This window comes from Brassica rapa, chromosome A02, assembly GCF_000309985.2.
Source record: "Brassica rapa cultivar Chiifu-401-42 chromosome A02, CAAS_Brap_v3.01, whole genome shotgun sequence".
In the NCBI taxonomy this organism is placed as follows: Eukaryota; Viridiplantae; Streptophyta; class Magnoliopsida; order Brassicales; family Brassicaceae; genus Brassica; species Brassica rapa.
This window is the reverse complement of record NC_024796.2, coordinates 1,369,719-1,389,713: the sequence shown is the minus strand read 5'-3', so window position 1 is coordinate 1,389,713 and position 19,995 is coordinate 1,369,719. Positions and strand designations below refer to the sequence as shown.

General features: G+C 37.9%; 4 protein-coding genes across 7 annotated transcripts; 1 reads left to right on the top strand and 3 right to left on the bottom strand.

The window, feature by feature from the left end:
- Positions 1 to 11: 11 nt before the first annotated feature.
- On the bottom strand, positions 12 to 4,243 carry LOC103850709. 3 transcript variants are annotated; one of them, XM_033285058.1, is made up of 12 exons: positions 3,579 to 4,243; positions 2,892 to 3,323; positions 2,236 to 2,537; positions 2,057 to 2,149; positions 1,892 to 1,982; positions 1,610 to 1,801; positions 1,430 to 1,499; positions 1,241 to 1,344; positions 1,053 to 1,169; positions 902 to 978; positions 779 to 823; positions 12 to 696 (listed from the first exon to the last, which is right to left on the bottom strand). In XM_033285058.1, the coding sequence occupies exons 2-12, from the start codon at positions 3,201 to 3,203 to the stop codon at positions 165 to 167; spliced, it is 1,935 nt and encodes a 644-aa protein (XP_033140949.1). In that variant the 5' UTR covers positions 3,204 to 3,323; positions 3,579 to 4,243; the 3' UTR covers positions 12 to 164. The 3 variants fall into 3 exon arrangements, with proteins under 3 accessions (XP_033140949.1, XP_009125741.1, XP_033140948.1); XM_009127493.3 differs by having other exon boundaries at positions 2,892 to 3,307; XM_033285057.1 differs by having other exon boundaries at positions 2,892 to 3,304; positions 3,578 to 4,239.
- Positions 4,244 to 4,757: 514 nt separating this feature from the next.
- On the top strand, positions 4,758 to 9,549 carry LOC103850707 (translation factor GUF1 homolog, chloroplastic). The gene is made up of 21 exons (XM_009127491.3): positions 4,758 to 5,087; positions 5,162 to 5,338; positions 5,419 to 5,505; positions 5,574 to 5,630; positions 5,769 to 5,834; positions 6,207 to 6,269; positions 6,505 to 6,549; positions 6,665 to 6,765; positions 6,932 to 7,028; positions 7,134 to 7,205; positions 7,292 to 7,446; positions 7,529 to 7,586; positions 7,711 to 7,791; positions 7,884 to 7,970; positions 8,069 to 8,140; positions 8,210 to 8,344; positions 8,450 to 8,523; positions 8,609 to 8,696; positions 8,901 to 8,978; positions 9,071 to 9,146; positions 9,238 to 9,549. Exons 1-21 carry the CDS (start codon positions 4,839 to 4,841, stop codon positions 9,372 to 9,374), a joined length of 2,055 nt encoding a protein of 684 aa, XP_009125739.1. The 5' UTR covers positions 4,758 to 4,838; the 3' UTR covers positions 9,375 to 9,549.
- On the bottom strand, positions 9,472 to 12,906 carry LOC103850706 (DEAD-box ATP-dependent RNA helicase 25-like). The gene is made up of 10 exons (XM_009127490.3): positions 12,328 to 12,906; positions 12,141 to 12,247; positions 11,854 to 11,909; positions 11,545 to 11,772; positions 11,130 to 11,336; positions 10,966 to 11,052; positions 10,657 to 10,752; positions 10,368 to 10,583; positions 9,964 to 10,146; positions 9,472 to 9,850 (listed from the first exon to the last, which is right to left on the bottom strand). Exons 1-10 carry the CDS (start codon positions 12,681 to 12,683, stop codon positions 9,614 to 9,616), a joined length of 1,773 nt encoding a protein of 590 aa, XP_009125738.2. The 5' UTR covers positions 12,684 to 12,906; the 3' UTR covers positions 9,472 to 9,613.
- Positions 12,907 to 13,153: 247 nt separating this feature from the next.
- Positions 13,154 to 19,388, bottom strand: LOC103850705 (topless-related protein 4). 2 transcript variants are annotated; one of them, XM_009127489.3, is made up of 25 exons: positions 19,137 to 19,388; positions 18,882 to 18,963; positions 18,632 to 18,811; positions 18,431 to 18,544; positions 18,195 to 18,353; positions 17,951 to 18,110; positions 17,677 to 17,812; positions 17,413 to 17,525; positions 17,130 to 17,301; positions 16,847 to 17,026; positions 16,660 to 16,733; positions 16,450 to 16,545; positions 16,273 to 16,368; positions 15,968 to 16,095; positions 15,651 to 15,885; positions 15,421 to 15,564; positions 15,264 to 15,353; positions 15,033 to 15,179; positions 14,802 to 14,912; positions 14,526 to 14,705; positions 14,317 to 14,445; positions 14,126 to 14,221; positions 13,863 to 14,051; positions 13,613 to 13,779; positions 13,154 to 13,527 (listed from the first exon to the last, which is right to left on the bottom strand). In XM_009127489.3, the coding sequence occupies exons 2-25, from the start codon at positions 18,959 to 18,961 to the stop codon at positions 13,362 to 13,364; spliced, it is 3,342 nt and encodes a 1,113-aa protein (XP_009125737.1). In that variant the 5' UTR covers positions 18,962 to 18,963; positions 19,137 to 19,388; the 3' UTR covers positions 13,154 to 13,361. The 2 variants fall into 2 exon arrangements, with proteins under 2 accessions (XP_009125737.1, XP_009125736.1); XM_009127488.3 differs by having other exon boundaries at positions 17,903 to 18,110; positions 19,137 to 19,387.
- Between the last annotated feature and the right edge of the window lie 607 nt (positions 19,389 to 19,995).

The window sequence follows — 19,995 nt, the reverse complement described above, 5'->3', positions numbered from 1 at the left end:
AATGGTGCAAGTCATTTAATCATCATCGCTATTTGAAACTTTCTGAAAGTGTCACTATATTGAATTTGAAATATTGTAAATGATCTAACAAGTAGTCACATGAACAGCTTCTTCCATAGCATTCTCCTATATACAACCCAACACATGAACCGCAAAGCACTCCACTAGAAGCTTAGGCTACCTTCTTTCAACAACGCTCTGTAATCTCTCGGCACATCAACACGATCAATAACATCCAACGCCTTCTCCTTATCGATAACAAAATCAAGAAATGGAAAACCTGAAGAAAACCTCTTCACAGCAGCTGATTTGCTTCTTCTCACTCCACGAAAATACTCACTGCTTCTGCTCAGAGGGTCACACTTCCTCACACGCGAGTACTCTGAATCAAAATCATGACTCTTGCTAACACATGGAGTTCCCCTCTTCCTCCTCTTGCTCGCCTCTTGTAACATCTTTTGTTCTTCCTCCGTTACTAACGGGACACTGAGTGGTTCAGATACCAATTGCTGGTTCCTAGACTTGATAGAAGAAAGCTTAGGACCTCCACGTGCTTCACTCTTTGCTTTTGTAACCAAATGCTGTAACCAAATGATCTGTCCAAGAATGTAGATCTCTGTCTTTTCTTTACTAGCGTGGTAAAGTGTTTCGATTCGTAGTATCTCTCCACCACTAGGCTTACTAGTGAAGTCACTCCTGAAAAGGTAAAAACAAAAACATTGAAAAAACATGCAAGCAGAGAGCAGTTGCAGTGTCTCATTTTCATTCAACCACTCACCCTGTATTTGCCCACTCTCCAACCCAACCGAAACCATGATGAGCTCTGCAATGAACAACCCATTCAACAATCTTTAGCCATAATGTTAAGTCAAGGTAACGAAAGAATGGTCAGGCTTCTTACTTGGTTGTGTTGGCTGCAATAGGGACAAGCCAATGCAGTGTCCTCTCCATCTCGTCCTTAATTTGTGTCACTGAAAGCTGTAAGGAGAAACATAAGAGCACATTCTTTCTTCAGTTTTGTAGATCAGAGAGTGTAGACAAGAAGACATTACCTCTTTATCGACGTTGAAGGACTTAATCTTGGAACGGAGAGCCAGTTTTATATCAGGTGGCAAGCTTTGGTATAGAGAATCCCTTGCATTTGAAGTTATAGAGCTTGCACGAGCGACCTATACCCATCAAAACACACATTAGAACCAACAAAACCAAATGAAGTAAGGCTATTGTTTTGAGCACTCACAAGTGTATCAATCTGCATAATTATATTTGCATAATGTAAAGCAAGACCAGCAGGTCCCAATCTTCTATCATGATCCGTTGCTCCTTTCTTCGCTGGTTGATCATCTGAGCAATAAGATAACATTCAAAAGCTTTGGATACATGCTCAGTAGCACATGGTGGAAAGTACATAAAGGAGGAACTTACATACCAGCACCACCAAAGATGTTATGAATCTCTAGCAACAAGAAGTGAACAATGTCTACTAGCTTCTCCATCACCTGTAATACAAACCAGCCGTTAAGATGAACACACCACAATAATCTAGGCTAGTTTTTGGCTGTATTTTATTTTGTGAAATGCAATTTAAATGACAAAGAAGTAGTAGTACCTCTTCATGACCTCTTGACCACAAGGACTTTTTCTTTAAGCTTTTCACTACCTTTCTCTGGGACTTAAGCTCCGTTTTTAAGATTGCAAGGCCATCACCTTTACTGCTGCTAGCTGAGTTCTCTTCTTCTCGGCGCTTTTGATCATAGTCTTTCTCCAATCTATCCAATACTTGAAGCTCTTGGTATAGTTCCTGAACCAAAAAGAGTCATGTCTGAGTGACATCATTGACATTTTAATATGACACATAGCTTACTAAAGTAGCAAGAAAGTATTCGCTCACAGAAGTATACTGCACTAGACCCATCAGTTGGCGAACAACTAAGTCTGCGTCTTCATTCAACTGTCTTTGAGGGGTTAACTCTTTGATAATCCTGAGAATACAAAAAAAAAAATTAAACAACTAAAAAGAAAGGCTATAACACATAAAGATTCTATATAAAGTTACTTGTCAAAGTAGCGCTGTAGATTATGCCACTGGAAGTCTTTAGATCTGTTTCCAAACCGAACCACTTCTCCTGAGAAAACTTGCAGCTCCTGCCTGCAAACACAACAAGTTTTAACTATCTTGCAATGTTTTTTTTAAAAGAGCTAACAAAGCAGTCTATGACTTTCGAATTTTTCCACCTCTTATCAGAAGCAACTAGTCTGAGAAGTTCATCAAAATCATTAGAGACAAGATTCCGAACACCTTCGGAATAAATGACAGTTTCTTTCAAATGCTTGATGTTCTGCTTAGAAAGTGAGTCAATGAGATTTGAGCTTTTGACAATTGTGTTAGCTACTTCAAAGGCTAAGATCCCAAGCTCATTGCCTTTAATTGCAACTCCAGAAGTAAAACCACCGCTGCTAAGATCAGTCATGCTACTCCCAAGTGTATCCAACACATCCTTCGCTTTACCTAACCCCGCTCTCCCTACTTCTGTAACCTGCCACTCAAGCGACAATTTCATTTGCTAAGTATATTGGAAGTTGGAAGGAAAAGTAATATATAAGATAGATGGGACCAATCAACTTATAATCAGTTGGTTTTAGGTTGGAAGCTCATCTAACTCAATATGGTATCAGAATCCGATCCATACAATCCGATCCATACATCTCTTAGACAATCCTTTTAACACTACAACCTAAACGCTAAGACATGAGTTAAGTTGAAAGCTCATATCTTAGCCTTAAGGGACCAATCCACTTATCACCAGTTTGGTTTTAGCTTGGTTTTAGGTTGAAAGATCCTCTAACTTAATATGGTATCGGAACCCCGATCCTAATTCGTCCAAACTAACCTTTGAAACAGCAGTTTGAGTAGATTTTGCAGGCCGGAGTTTCTGAGACGATGGCAACCTCGGAATCCCATCGTAGATATCTTCAGCTTCTCTTTCTCGGAATGAGAACATATCTTTCAGCTGAGTTGGTTGTTCTTTAGCGTCTTTGACCATACACTGCCTCGTACCAGGAGGACCCAATAAACAGTTTTGACCAGGTGGTTGTTGTTGTTGGTAGCCAAAATCGTGTTCTCGTATATCATCAGTCACGCTTGAACCTGAGTACTCACTGCCAAAGTTTATTCCTAGGCTCTTGGAGCAAAAACTCCCCATAACTCCTAAAGAAAAGACCTCAAACTAAAGCTGTCTGAAAGATCATGTCCACCGAGTTGAGACCAGTTTAAGAAAAATCTCGAGACTTTTGAGGGTAATATAACCTGTCGGAAAGGACAAGTAAAAGAAAAAAAAGTCAGATCAAAGACTCAAAAGGGAAACATAATCTTTCAGACAAAACCGTGTCAAGACATTGCAATCGCCTTAGGGCAATGGTAACCGATTCGTCAAAGTTTGAAAACACATCAAGACAAAGCTGTTTCACGCCTTTAGGTCAAACACTGTCCAAGCCCCTCTCTTTCTCTGTCTCCATAGAACTAAGCAGCAGCAAGATCGGATTTTTACTCGATGAACAGGAAGAAGAAAAGAACTTACCCAGAAGAGGAAAAGACGTCAAAAGTTGCGAGCTTGGGATTCACGACAGAGGGAACAGTGAAAGGACAAAAAGACAAAAGCAAGTAGAAGGAAAGAGGAACACGAGAAGAATAAATGTTAAAAAGAAAAAGAAAGTCAAGGCCCCGAGAGTAGTAGTATGATGAAGAAAAAATAAAAAAAAATGATTCATTCAACAGCAGAACGATTGGGCCTCCATTAAACTGAAGCCAAAGCCAAAGCAGCTTTGATTAGGAAAGAAAAGTCAAAAACTTTTTTCTTTAATCTGAAAGTTAAAAAAAAAGAGACAGACAGTCACAAGCGGTGATGGTTTGGTCAAATCTTCTTCTCTTATTACCACGACATTTTTCTGAAGTAAAAACCGAATCTTTGCCCTTTTTCTCACTCTTCTTATTTATAGGAAGGAGAAAAACCAAAACTGCGGAAATGTTTATTAGACTTTTCTTTTCAAAGGGGATTGATTAAACTAAGTCTTAAGGCATGTGAAGATCCCTCTCTTATGACAATGATTAAAAACATTAATCAACTCATCACTGAAATAAAAAAGTCTTAATCAACTCATCACTGAAATAAAAAGTCTCATATTATTTGCCAGAGTGCTTGATCATTGGTTCAACAACAGTCTTGAACCAGAAGAATCATTCATAGCACAACAATTTTGAACACACAAAAAAAGCTTTTTAATTTCTTTTTCTCGATGTGTAGGAACATTCGTTTTTTCTATGTCCGGTTCGAGTTTTTGGATTTCCGAACCCTATTTTTTCTTATTAAAAACTATTATTTTTTTTGAAAATAATTTTTTAAAAAAATTTATTCTTATTTCACAAAAAATAATTTTTTTATATTTTTTAGTAAATATTAATTATGAATATTTGAATTGATTAAATTTTATTAATGAATAATTATTAAAAAATATAAATTGTAAACATTTATTATATTTTTAAAAAATGTAAAAACTCTGGAAAATTTTATTTTTCACCGAAAATCAAAATAATTGAACGAAAATTAAACCAAATTTCATGAATAACCAAACAGTTAGTATAATTAACTAAAACCAAACCGAACATCCTAGTTCACAAGGTTTACTGAGTTGTTTCGTTTAGTTTTTGGTCTGCTTGTGTCGGATCGTCTCTGGTCTGATCCGGATATCCTGTGGTTCAGAACTCTTCTAAGACAAAAAAAAAGAAGACTTTTCACTCAAAAACATAAGAAGAGGTCCGAAGAGTGACCAGAGAGTGCCCCATGGCCATGGCTTATGCTATGGACTTATCTCCTCCAACCTTCTTCTTATCCCCAACCTCTTCCTCTTCTTCATCTCCTCTCCGTCGTCTCTCCTCCCTTCCCATCTCCACCCTCCACCGCCACTCTAACCGAAAGCTACAAATACTTTGCCAATCCACAGCCGGAACTCAGCCTCAGAGTCAGAGCAGCAACCTCTCCGACGCTAACTCCAAACTATCCGCCCGCTCCGGCCAAGACCGTCTTTTGAAGGTCAGATAAAGAACCTTTACGTCTATGTGTGACAAATTCGGATTTAAAAATTGGATCTTTTTGGGAAATTGCAGGTTCCGATATCGAAAGTAAGGAACTTTAGTATAATAGCGCATATTGATCATGGGAAGTCTACGTTGGCGGATAAGTTGCTTCAGGTGACTGGTACGGTTCAGAACAGAGATATGAAGGAGCAGTTTCTTGATAATATGGATTTAGAAAGAGAACGAGGCATTACCATTAAGCTTCAGGTTCTTTGTTATTAGTTTTTGTTTCTATCAACTAAGAGTAAAGTTTCTGACTTTGTAAATTTTCTGATGTGTGTTTGCAGGCAGCTCGAATGCGTTATGTGTATGAGGATACTCCTTATTGCCTCAACTTGATTGATACTCCTGGTCATGTTGATTTCTCTTACGAGGTACACTTCAAATCTTCTAATCCGTTTGTTCTTTCCAACATAGACTTTATCTAAGGATTTGTTAATAGGTTTCTCGATCTCTTGCGGCATGTGAGGGTGCTCTTCTTGTTGTGGATGCATCTCAGGTGATTATTTCTCCTTGAATCTGTATTTGCTTTAGCTGTTTTGCGCTTTGTGAATGTGTGTTACAGTCTTTTTTTATGTGACCAAGTACATTAGTACAAAACTTTCTAAGTTACTTTCCCTTAATATGCGGTGTTTAGGGTGTGGAAGCGCAAACACTGGCCAACGTTTATTTGGCTCTTGAAAACAACCTCGAAATCATTCCTGTAAGTACGGATTCATGCTTGATAACTTTTTTCAAGTATATTTGGTGCTTATTCATCATTGTTTGGTCACCATTTGTAGACTATTCAGTGACGTCAATGCCTTATTTAGTTAAATAGAAGTCAGAGTCTACAATAAGTTAACTTTCAAATAGGCTAACCATGTCGTAGAAATAGTTAGCATCACTCTATCAGTTCATAGAAGATGCTTAATGAAGTAAATAATAGCTACTCTAGGATAAATAATGATATCATTTAACGTTTGGTTATTTCTTGAATCTGATTTATGAAAATTCAGGAAACAATAATGTACTGTCCAACAATTTGGTCTGTATACCAGAGTTTAAAGCAAAAGGACTCTACTTCTTCTTGTAGGTTGTGAATAAGATTGACCTCCCAGGCGCTGAGCCAGAGCAAGTTCTCAGGGAGATTGAGGAGGTTAGTGATTCTCTTCATTGTGTAGCCCATCTTTATGATATATAAATCATGCAATGCAGCCAGTTATAATATGAATAGTATTCTTTCTTTGGTGTCTGCTAAAACACTTCTCAGTCTTTTATCTTGCTGTTGTCAAAAATGTTATCAGTACATTTAACTAGGTTCTACCTTCTGTTAGACATTGTCTTAGATATTCATTGTATGCCTTTTAACTTTGCTTTGTGATTCTTTGTAGGTTATTGGGTTAGACTGTAGCAAAGCAATACTCTGCTCAGCAAAGGTTAGAATTTTTAAAATCATTTTGCTATTCTGTTACATATAGATTTAAAGACATCTAACTCTCTATCCATTCAATTACATTTTTGATGGCATACATATTTGATTGATTGATACAGGAAGGAATTGGTATAACGGAGATATTGAATGCAATTGTTGAAAGGATACCTCCTCCTCCTGAAACTGCAGATAAACCCTTCAGAGCCTTAATTTTTGACAGGTTTGTTTGCACTTATCGTTAGAAGGCAAAAGCATAGAGTCTAAGTTGTATTGTTATATATGATGAGTTTGAAGTATCCGCTTTTTTGTCTTGATTAGTTAACAAATATATAGTGTTTACATGTTAAGTACTAATACTATTCTTCACACAATACGTGTGTTTACAGTTACTATGATCCATATCGTGGTGTCATTGTATACTTCCGAGTTATTGATGGGAAAGTGAAGAAAGGTGACAGGATTCTATTCATGGCAAGCGGAAAGGTTTTTTACTTCTCTCTCTACTACTCTGAGAACACATATCTTCTAAAAACTGCTTTCTTGTGTTTCATTAGTATCCCATGTTCTCAATTTTTGCATTAATTCCAGGACTATTTCGCTGACGAAATAGGCGTTCTATCTCCAAATCAAATTCAAGTGGATGAGTTATATGCTGGTGAGGTAGTGTAACTCTTTTGAACATCATTTTTTTGTTTGTTTCTTTCACTTCTACACATATTTTGAATGATAAATGTTTTTAACTACAGGTGGGGTACATATCTGCTTCTATAAGATCAGTTGCAGATGCCAGAGTAGGAGATACGATAACAAACTTTAGCAGAAAGGCAGAAAGCTCGTTACCCGGCTACGAGGAAGCTACCCCTATGGTGTTCTGTGGCTTGTTCCCAGTTGACGCTGACCAGTACTGACTTTTTCTTTGTTCATTTGCTTACTTTTGTTTTTATTTTTGTAATTTTTTTTAACATATCTTCTGATGATAACAGGTTTCCAGATCTTCGAGATGCGTTGGAGAAACTGCAACTCAATGATGCCGCTTTGAAGGTATTATTAATGATTATTAACCTTTGTTAATGATATTCACATTTGGTCTAGGGATTAAAAAAAAATTATATTAGCTGAATTTAATCTATGGGTGTGTTCTCAACTTTGGTTGTTTATCCTGCAGTTTGAGCCAGAGACTTCAAGTGCCATGGGTTTTGGCTTTAGATGCGGTTTCTTGGGTCTTCTCCACATGGAAATTGTTCAGGTCAGACATGTTTTACTCCTCTTGTTTTAACTTTTTTTTTGTTTGATTATTTGCTACACTGATACTTATGCTCCAGTTCATCTACTTTGCAGGAAAGGTTAGAGAGAGAATACAACTTAAATCTTATCACCACTGCTCCAAGTGTTGTGTATAAAGTGCACACTGTAAATGGTGATACTGTAATTTCCTCTTGATCCTACACTCTTTGAATATTGTTCTTCTCTGAAAATTACATCCTTGTGTCCTTACTACCATATTTAAATTGATGTTTCTGCAGACTATGTGCTCAAACCCATCTCTCCTTCCACAACCTGGGCTAAGGAAATCAGTCGAAGAACCATACGTTAAGGTTTGATATTTTCACATGACACGTTTCTTAGAGTTGCATATACTTAACTGCAAAATGATATTTATACAGATTGAATTGCTTACACCAAAAGACTACATCGGTGCGCTTATGGAGCTCGCTCAAGATAGGAGAGGGGAGTTCAAAGAAATGAAATATATAGCTGAGAACAGAGCTTCTCTCCTCTATGAGTTACCCCTTGCAGAGGTGAGGTTTTACCTTTGCACAGTTCAGATAACTCCAATGAAAGGTTGGGTGTGTTCTCTCTTGATTAGGTAAACTTATCTTTATTGGTTCCCTGCTACTTTGCAGATGGTGGGAGATTTCTTTGATCAGTTGAAGTCCAGGACCAAGGGATATGCTAGCATGGAATACTCAGTTATTGGGTTAGTTCCACTAACTTATTTCACAAATCATCTCTTACTTAGTGATGCTTTCTTAGCATCTTCAGTTCCTGTAATACGTATGCAGGTACAGGGAAAGCGATCTGATAAAACTCGATATTCTGATTAATGCTGAATTGGTGGAACCTTTGTCAACCATTGTACACAGAGACAAGGTTGGTTATTAGAGCCTATTTATCTGAATTTTGTGAACTTAGTGCTTTAACACATCTCTAAGTGTAAAGCTTTAATAAATTGTTCCTATTTGCTTGAAGCCTCTTACTGTTTAGATTAGTACATCTCACAGTACTTAGCATTGAGTTATGAAAGAGTCTTTGTCCTCACAGTACTGTGGAATCATTTTTGAACTATGCTTCCAGGCATATTCCGTTGGGAGAGCTTTGACTCAAAAACTCAAAGAGCTTATTCCGAGACAAATGTTTAAAGTGCCCATCCAGGTAATTTACATTTAATCTTTTATATCTGACGATGCCCCCTAGAATATACAAACTGTGGAAGCTGTTTTGACATTAAACATATACACGTACAGGCTTGTATAGGATCAAAAGTGATTGCTAGTGAAGCGCTCTCAGCTATCAGAAAGGATGTTTTGGCCAAATGTTACGGTAAGTACACATTCCCTTTGCTTCCCTGCCTCTTTTAATGTGTGTTGTTCCCACATAGCCATCTCTGAACTTGTTACTATGGTTCGTTCAGGTGGAGATATTTCTCGGAAGAAGAAGCTTCTTAAGAAACAGGCGGCAGGTAAGAAGAGAATGAAAGCCATAGGTAGAGTTGATGTACCTCAAGAAGCTTTCATGGCCGTCCTCAAACTTGAAAAGGAGGTTTTGTAACACCACTCGATAGAAAGATCCATTACATTATATTTCATTTGATCCCTTTGTAATAAACTATTTTCACACCTAATGCAATCTTGCTTGCTTTCACCTAATCATGTTTTCTGTATGTATTTAAATTTCAAAACAACGAACTTTAGATTTTTTTTTTAATAATCAGAATATTTAAGCGTTTGCAAGAATAACAGGAGATCACACATCAAAAAAAAAAAAAAGTTTTGAAACAAAACATACTATTAAGAACCAGGAGCGACCCTAAGACCAGGAACGTTTTTGAGACCCATCTTGTCAAGAACGTTTGCAGAGATAGCTGGAGGGATGCTGAGTCCCATACTGCGACTAAACTCATTGGCTAACTCCACCAGTCTAGTCGTGTCCCTTGCAATCTTCTTCTGAGATGTGTAGTAACCCAACCACGCCTGATAAGCCGCCTCCTTGTACTTCATATCAACTTGTCTAAGCGCCTTCTTCACCTGAATGTAACAACAACCCATCAGCATCAAAACTAGAGTCAAATACTATAGTATAATCTTTAGCTTTATAATAAGGATTGACAAGTTCAGTAGAGTGACAAATCCATGCTTACTTTTTTCACTGCCTCAGGGTCTGTCTGAGGCAAAGAAGCCTTGGTGATGGGCAAGTCTTTTACAGATGACAGAAAGTACTCTTCCCAAGGTGCTAACAATAGTACACCTTCCCCTTCCTTGTCTTCCCGGCCAGTTCTGCCAAGTCTATGTATGTATTGTTTCCTGTCTGATGGTAATCCCATCTGCAAAACCAACATGTATACAACAATAACTTCAGTAAAAACGCTTAACATTGTAGTTGCGGTAAGCATGGCCAGATTTGGAAGCAACATGTTACACTTAAGAGTGAAGTGTAACATGTTGCTTTTATTAAAGTTCTTAAAAAATGTTTATAGCCCCTAAAATCTCAGATCCGTCTCTAACGGTAAGTTCCTTGTTATGGGGAAAATACGGTGTGGCTTACTTGTACGACTAGTGAGACATCAGGGTAATCTAGACCACGAGAAGATACATCAGATGTAACAAGGATAATACACTTGGACTTGCGAAACTCATCAGAAACTCTGGTTCTGTAACCCTGCGGTTTTCTAGAATTGATCTCTCTGACGTTCAGGCTTAGCTGACCAAGCAAATCAGCCACCATTCTTGTAACCATAGCAGTCGTACAGAAAATAATCACCTGCAACAACAAGGAGTTGTGTGAGTTCAGAAATACATTGTGTCACACAATTTCACTAGAGGAACAAGTTTACCTTATAGTCCACATTTTCTGCAATGTGTCTTTTAAGGAGCATATATATGAGGGAGAAATGTCTATCCAGTGATGCTACCATGTACATTTGTGTGACCTGGGAGATAAAACACACATGAGAAACCTTACATTGTTACTCGAACCGAGAATCGAAAAAACCGAGCCAGAACTGAACCAAATTTTCTAAATACTCGAATAGATTCTAAATCTCTAGAACCAAATAACCGGGAACCAAGAACCAACTGCCCATAGCTAACAATGTTATAGGGAGGTCACTCTTTTCAAATGAGCTTAAAGAGCAAACTTGTACCTTTTGATGTGTCTCATCACTACCCTCTTGAACACAATTGACGAACTCATGATCTTGTTTCAAAGCAACATGGCATATTTGGCGGACCTTGACACCAAAAAATTAATAATTCAAGATGATAACCCAAAAGCGAGAGCCTTATTGTGCAAGCAAACGAAGCATACCTCTTCAGGCACCGTGGCAGAAAACAAAAATGTTTGTCTCTTCTTAGGAACAGCGGAGATGATCCTCTCAACATCCCTTCGGAAACCCATGTCCAAGAGATGATCTGCTTCATCAAGCACAAGGACTTTCACACCTCTCAACCTTCTTGCAAATCCAGGAGTGTTGTCTATATGGTCTATGAGCCTTCCAGGTGTAGCCACAAGAATCTGATAACTCCAAATATGTGATTATTAAATATTTATAAATGATTTAGGAAAGTTAGTTTAATATTTTTATTATAAATTTAATGTATTATGAAAATAATTATCAAATTTAAAAAACGATATCAAACTCGTGGTAAAATTGAAAATTTCGGAGAGTATATAGAGATACAGCTCAACTCGAATATCAACTCTAGTCATGAAGATCTCTTACCCGGCAAGGATGTTTTTGCATACGCCTTTGCTCTGAGCGAAGCTTTTTACCTCCAATCACAACATCAACACCAATAGATGAGTGGTACTTGAGCAGGGTCTTTGCTTCTGCAGCAGCTTGACAAGCAAGTTCCCGAGTAGGGCAGACCACAAGCACAATAATTGAAGGTTTCTTCTTATCCGTGCTTGCTGGAGGAGGAGATTTGATAACAGCTTCAATTGATGGAAGCTTGATAAAATAGAAAAATAAACAATCAAACTCCTAACTGAACATCATATATCCATGAACCTAGAGGGTAGAATGTCTCACCAAATATGCAATTGTTTTCCCAGTGCCTGTTTTGGCCTTGGCTAAGACATCTTTACCTGGAAACCCAATAAGTTAAATATAAACATTAGAGGAATAAGAAAAAAACAATCAACCAAGCATCAATATGAGGACTATGGACGACCGATCATGGGTGGTCATGAGCATACCGAAGTGAAATATTGGCATAAAATCTTTATTTAAAAAAAAAACATTTATATAGAAACATGCTCCCATATTTATAAAAAAAAATAGTATTTAGTAAATACTCTATATCCCTAATAGTTCACCTTTGAGAATGATAGGAAGAGTAGCCTCTTGCACAACAGTCATTGTCTTAAATCCAGCATCCTCTAATGCTTTTAGAGATAAGGGAGACAATGGGAACTGATCAAATCTGTAAAACATAAAACCACAAAGAGTATTACAAGAGCTCTGAAGCAAGACAATTCATAAAGCAAAAAAAAACAAACGTACCTTGTGTTAGACAAGTAAGAATCTGATGTTTCGACATGTTCAATCCTTGTTGTCTCTGTAGCCTTAGTAGAAGCTGTTTTCTTAACAGGAGGCTCACTATCATCAACAGCTAATTTGTCTTCTCTTCCTCTCTTTGAAGCCCTGTTGTTTCCCGAGTCATCGGCATTCTTTCGTCTCTTACGACCGGAGTTGGATCCATCGGAATTCATGGAAACGAAGAGGAGCTGAGAGAGGAGCTTCAAGCTCTTACCGTAACCTACACGGCTGTAACAAACCGAGTTGTTACAGCGGACGATTATTAGGGTTTTATAAGGTTTTGTAGGAATTTTTTTTGTTTTTTTTTTTGTAGGAAACATTAATAAGGCTTTTTAATGGGTAATAGGATAATGAAAAAGTTGGCCCATATTGCTTTGTAAGAACGCCATGTAGTTTTCTCACGAATAAATGACACGGCATGCAGTTCATCACATTTGCTTTGAAATGGTTTTAAGCACCTAATTACACTGTTTTCTTTATTTCTTGCAACGAAATTAATTCTCAGCTGTGATTACCAACAATCATTAGGAGCCATGATTTGAGATTTTTAGAGCAAGCTTCAAATCTTCACCACACAGATCTTAATAACCGAGGGCTGCATCACCATGTGTGTACACAGTCCTCTCTGTATAGCCAACTTCAAAGCAGCCTCTATGATTACTTCTGTTGACTCACTTATCTGTTGCCAATACAGACTACTTAAACCTTTATATTGTAAGATCAATATTACCTAATACAATAATGCATTGATTGAGTTTCTGCATTTGCCAAGCAATCTTGAAAGCATATAGGGATTTAATTTTGGGTTTATATTTTATATTCAATAATACCAAATTGTTCTCTTACCCCAAAAAAGAGTTTAAAGTTTGAGAACTTCGATCTTTTTGAGTATAATCAAAAGAGAAAACGCCTACTATACCAAGCAAGGCTACAAAACTTCCAAGTCAATGATGTAAATTGTATAAAAAAGAAAATGCGACAAAGGGAAGCTTCAAAGGTTAGTTGTCAGGTACTGCTGCTCCATTCTCGAGTGGAGGTGAGGTTCCCCATTTGCCTTCTGTTTCCGATGGTTCAACCACATGAACAGCCCCATTATTAAGCCCTACTGCAAACTGGTTAGTCTCCGATGGATGAGCTGCTATCACTAACGGATATACTCTCGAGCTGTAAGCAAAAACCACACATGTTTAATTCAAATACCGCACAAGTTAATACTTATGTAATGAACTAAAACGAAACCAATACTCACCTTGGGTTCGGAGGCAAGTAAGCAGTTGGGTTAATCCGACATCTCAATCTGAGATTTGAAGCAGTGAGGACATCGACGCTACCATTCTCAAAGCTCACAAAGATCGACTGGCTATCACATGAATATGTAGCTGATGTGATTGGACCTGTCGCTTCCTTTCGAACCCACTGTGTTTCATTGATGGCAAATAATTAAATTTAACACCGAATCTTGCTTGCAATACATTCTAACTTTTTATTGTTTAATTTACCTGCATCCACCAATCCAGTTTTTGAGCATCGTAAATGGCTATTTGCGTCTCATGGACCACCAACAGATGGATCTGATCCAGATGGAACTGCACGCGGGTGTCTGAAACAGCCGGCAGTGATCTTCCATGTTGAACTTGCAAATACTTGTTGCTTTGCTTCTCCCATCCATCCATGCTCCAAACACACAGCTACACAACACCAAAATGTAAGTTTACATAACTTCACTGAGAAGCTAATATTGACAACACAATTATTGTTTTACCTGTGAATCAGCACCCGAAGAAACAAGAATGTTGAGAGCCTGTGAGAAAGCAAGACCTGTTATCCTGTTCTGATGACCATTCAACTTGGTTTTCACCTATAGCATAAAAAGCATGCAACTCGTCATTGTAAGTTCATGACTTATAACACACCCAAAAAGTAACTATCGCAATTTTATTCTAGATAATATACCTCGTCAGTACGAACGTTGTAGATCTGGATAGATGAGTCCTCCATGCCAATGGCAATGATGTTATTGTCCAAAGGATGAAACGCAAGGAACGTTGCTGCAGGCGGTGGAGGCATGAACGTCGTCATAGTCTACAGGTTAGATAATACAAAACATTAGAGCATGAAACATTTTTCAAATCTATGAAGGGAAGATACAACAGTTAAGTCACCTTGAATGTCATCATGTTGAACAAGGAGATTTTTCCTCCTGACGCTGACATAACGTAGGAGTCGTTCTTTGACAGGGCGAAACAAGGAATAGCGTCTTCAGGGTTTGTATCACTTGTCTCATTGGTCATCATAATCCCACTTGCAGGTTGCCATAATACTGGTTGTGCATTAGCCGTTGCCTAGAAGAAAAATAAAGGAAGGATATAGTTTGAGAAGTGATCATAGCCATAAACAAAAAAATGTACAAGGAAGCTAAATCAAGGAGGAGAGGAGACCTTTCCAGCCAGATTGTGATCGCTCTTCTGCCATTTCCACAGCTTGTGCACTGCATTAGATGCCAAGGCCAATACTCCAGATCCAGAGTTTGTGTAAATTAATCTTGAAACCTGAAACTCCCACCATAGAAAACATGAGTCAGCCATCATAACAAATAAGAACATCAGTTACTACAAGATATATCTAAGTTATATAGCATCTAGCCTGCGGATAGAAGTATATTATATTACCTTCGTCACTGGCACATTGTCAGCGAGCCTCATGGAGCAGCACTGAGACGGCTCTGTAATCTCTGTAACTTTACAGGCTCTGGATCTTTCACCTAAATCATCAGCGATTCTAGGCTTCCCATCCACTAATGTTCGCACTTCATTGTTCTGATAATAATTAAAACTGTTTAGTCATACTCTAAATACTCAATAGACTACAAGGATACCATCCAAATTCAGACTTTGATTCACCTCCATAGCTGCAAAAGAGTTAGTTCGATCGGCCATAGTTATTCCTGCGTTTGCACTTGAAGAACCAAAACCACCACCACCTGCAGGAACCTGCACACCAGATTGTATAAACAAAATGCCTATAAAGCCCACAGAGATAACATCCAAGAAAATATACCTTCATGACGGGGGCAAACGAGCGGGTTTCTGCTGTTCTCAGTAACCTAATTCCATCATCAGTAGCGAGAATTCTAACACCATGGTCATTGGTTGAGACAGCTAAAAGTATTCCTTCCCTATTGAATCTAACACAAGGAGAAGCCTGCAGGTTTTTTCACGAGCAATTAGCTGCTATAAAGAGAAGTAGTGGAAATAGCAAAGAGGCAACAATCATTTGAGTAATATTACCGGTAAGCCACCATCTGCATGAATAGTTGTCAAGGGATTTGTGTTGTCCATGTCCCAAATTTTGATAGTGGACTCATCACCAGCAGCTAAGAATCTATTCCTGGTTGTGTCGAATTGCACAATCCCTGCAGCCCGTTGTCCCAGGCCGAGATACGTTCTTTTTATGGAGCCTTCACTCTCATTCCACTCAACTAAAAACGACTCTCCCTCTTTGTTTGTACCACATGAAAACAACCTGTTGCATGTTGTTCAATTACTTAAATTTCAAAGGATAAGATTAACAGTCAGTATTAAGAATCTGAGAAAGGTGGATGAACCTTGTTCCATCACTGCTGTATGCCATTCTTGTGGAAGAATGTCCAGGCGCATCATAGTCAACTCTTGAACCCACATTGTCATACAACCAAGCTTTTATTTTTCCGTCAGTTGCTGTTGAGAAGACAAACTGTACAGGATCTAGAATGCATTAGTGAAAATTTCTCTCATAGGGGCTTCTAGTCTAAAATGTAAAATCAGATTATTTCAAAGGGTATTTGATGTCATGACAGAAAAATGAATCACAGCAACCATATGAGATTAATTGTAAGTTACAACAACAACAAAAGGAAACAAAACTTGTTACCTGAATATTTTCCTTGTAGTGAGGACAAACAGAGAACACAGGAGCTTCATGACCCTCAAAAGTATACCGTTTTTCGCCGGTGACAGCATCCCAAACCTTTGGATTAATTTTAAGTTCATGTAAGTCATCCCCAACAATTAACGCGACAATAGAACATAGATAGTCAGAAAGACAAACCTTAATGATTCTGTCATCGCCACAAGTGACAACAGATAGTTGTTTGTTAGGATATGAAAAGGCAAGATGGCTAACACTTCCTGTGTGAGCCTCAATCTGCAATCAGAGGAAAGAGAGAACCAAATTGTAAAGTTATGTTGAACATATACGGACAGCTAGTACCAACCACCGTGACTGATATGAATGAAAGGAGTAATTAGCAAAACGAACCTCCAGATGATTTCGTATGTCACTGCCCCCTTGAAAGGAGTAGATATGCACAAGGCTTTTTGAGTATGCCACGCCTGAAATAATGAAAACAATGTGCAGGTTTCTCATGTTTAGAGACTGTTTCTATTCTGTGAATAACCAATGCTCTTAGAGAAAATAAATAGCTGGAGAAGAGTTGGCATTGTACCAAAGAGAGTTCCATCAGGACTCCACGCCACATGATTTACCGATGCCGTCGCATCAGCGTTCAAAGATGCCTGCAATTCTTTAGAACATGCATCAAGCTTCCAGACGTCAAAACCCTTCTCCGTAATCCTTTGACGAGCGCCCAGGTCCCACAGGTAAACATCACCACCAATTGTACCAACTGACATGATAACATATATTCTCAACACCCTTAATCCATAAAATAAGTAAAATAAAAAGCAAGAAATGGCAATACAGAATCTGCACGTTCATAGGAGACATACCCAATAGTACAATTTGCTGAATTGGATGGAAGTCAATGCTCATGACAGGTGAGCCATGAGCAAGAGTTGTAACAACTACCTTGGGCAAGTCATCAGGTGATAATGTATTATTATGTCCATGGGGATGGCCAGCATATGTAACTGGCAAAATATTTACTGGAATATTACCCCCCTGAGAAAAAGAAACATTAAAAACCACCGGAAATTAACCACCCTTAGAAAAGGAGTGCTTGAAAAGCTATCTCTCATATACTTAACAGATAGATTAGTTATTGATGAGTACCTCCTCTGACGTTCCATAAGGCCTTGACCTCTTCGAAACATGGTTAGAATCAGCAGTCTGATATTCCATTGGAATAGGACCTGAAGGAGTCTGAGGACGCTTTAAGATAGCTCCTAAAATAATATTTCAAGTGAAATAAAATTGTTAAAATGAATCCAATGTGATAAAAGGTAAAAGACTAAGATAATATTAGCGTTGGCAGGTCCATTTCTGATTATTTTTCACATGAATATAACACAAAGCCTTCACAAATAAATAGACAACCTGCGTTGTTAGGAGAACCCAAGCCCATAGGACCTGAAGGTGCAGCAGAAGGATGAGGCACGACAGATTGGTTAGCCATCCATCCCGAAAGATTAGCTGGAAGTCCACCTGGTCCTCCCGGTGCAGGCTGAAACAGCTGTCCAAAACACGTGGCAACCAACATTTCAGCATAGAAAAAAAAAACTATTCCTGGTAATAATGGCTAACATAATCATTCGTCACTTACACCACCACCACCACCCATTAATGGATGAAACCCTGCAATCTTAGGAACACCACCACCACCACCCATTAAATGATTTGTACCAGGGGACGGGGACGCAGCTCGAGCACCGTTCGGTTGGTTCGGTTGGTTGCAGGTATGGTCCAGAAAGAGAGATCTGATGTCAGGATTGGGCCTAGGGTTCTTACACAGCTGATGCTGCCAGTTTAAACTACAAAAAAACAAAAATTTCAGTAAATCCCAAAGTTTAAGTCATTCATACAAATGTGATTAAAACTAAGTCAAGCAAGCACACCTTTGGTTAATTAGTGTCCGCAGCCTCGAGCTTTTCAAGACAGGAAACTGAAGCTTGTCGCGGAAAAGTGGATTAGCCTCAATCAGCTTCTTTAACTCACCAAACATCACACCCCTTGCTGACTTTGTATCTCCATACTTAGAGAGCTGCTCATTGGCTCTGAAAAAAAAAATTTAAACAATCTCAATAATACATAAATAAAGCATCCATGGCGAAAACATGTTAGTTAAACAAACCTAAAGTCATCCAATGTCAAAAGCAAGGTGATCTCCTTGAAGAGATCTTCGTTAAAACCTGCAAACACCTTGAGATCCTTGACTAAAATGTCAACAGCTTTCGCACGATCACGCCTGTGGAATAAAAAGCAGTGAGACACAAGACACACACACACACACACACAAACCACATTTAAATAACTCAAAGAGGAGCTTGCTTACTTATCCAAAGCTTCGAGATACTTTTGCTTACGGATCTCAAAGAAGATCTTCATGGAGTATCTGTTATCCTCAAGCTTGGAGAAGCCAGAGAGATACTTCTCCACTTCGTCCCACTCACCATTAGTCACCAGCTCCTCAAAGTAACGCATGTTGAAGTAATAACCAGACTCCAATTCCAATCTATTTAACATTTAAAATCATTAATTTAATTAATTTAATTAATTTCTCAATTCCCAATTTGGATTTTTACCTGTGAACAGTATCTTTGTATTTCTCTTCATCGAGAAACTGGAGAATCAGGAACACAAGCTCCCTGCTGAGAGAAGTCATTACTACAAAAACGAGATCAAAAACACACATGCATTAAATGAGAGAGATCTGCTACAAACAACAGACAAAACCAAATCTTCCGACACACACATAATAAAAAAAATAAAAATTAAATTAAAATTGAGCCGTAGAACCTAAGGAAACAAATCCGAGAGAGAGGTGAAGAGGAGTTTACCTGTGGATAGATTATAGGTTTTCGTCACAGATCGAAGAATCTGGGAACGCGAGAGAGAAAGAGAGAGAGGGTTTCGTTTTTTTTTTTTTTTTTTTTTCCTTTTGGCTAAGGATTTGCTTTTGAGCACTTGTGGGGTGACGATTTAATATTTATAGAGGCAGATGGGAAAGTAATTTTAATTTATAAAGTTGAAAGGAAAGAGAAGGAGGAAAAAAAAAGGAGATTAGGGATTTTGAATCGTAGAAGAGACTCTCGAAACTGACAATGCGAGCATCAGTGGAAACAAACCTATAAGCAGGGTATGATAAGTTAACCTGCTTATATCGGTAGCAGGTTATGATAAGACAAGCGCCTTATCACCTTAATTACATTGTAAAGGTGGCACGCCGACAAAATAAGACAAAAGTGGAAAAAGTATTGTAATGGGCTTAATGCCGGTGGTAGATTCGTTGGGCTTTTTTAAATTCGAGATATATATTTAGTGGCCTCTCTTCGTTATCAAAAAAAAAAACAAAAAACAAAAATAGAAGAATATCTACATTAAGTTGGAAAATTTGATTCTATAACCAAAAAAAAAACTATATTTCACCAACTACCAATATCACCTTCTTTCTATTTTCTTCCTACAAAACTAATAATTTTTCCGGTATAATCATTCATCAAAACTAATACTTTCTTTGTTAATACACTCAACTAAACACAAATAGGCCTTGTCAAGACAATTTTTTTAAAAAATCATCAGTAATTTAACGATCACAGAGAATTAGCAATTATAAAGATTAATAGAACCTAAGTGATAATAAATTATTAATTTACTTAATTATATATTTTTGATAATTATAAAAATTAATTCTGAAAA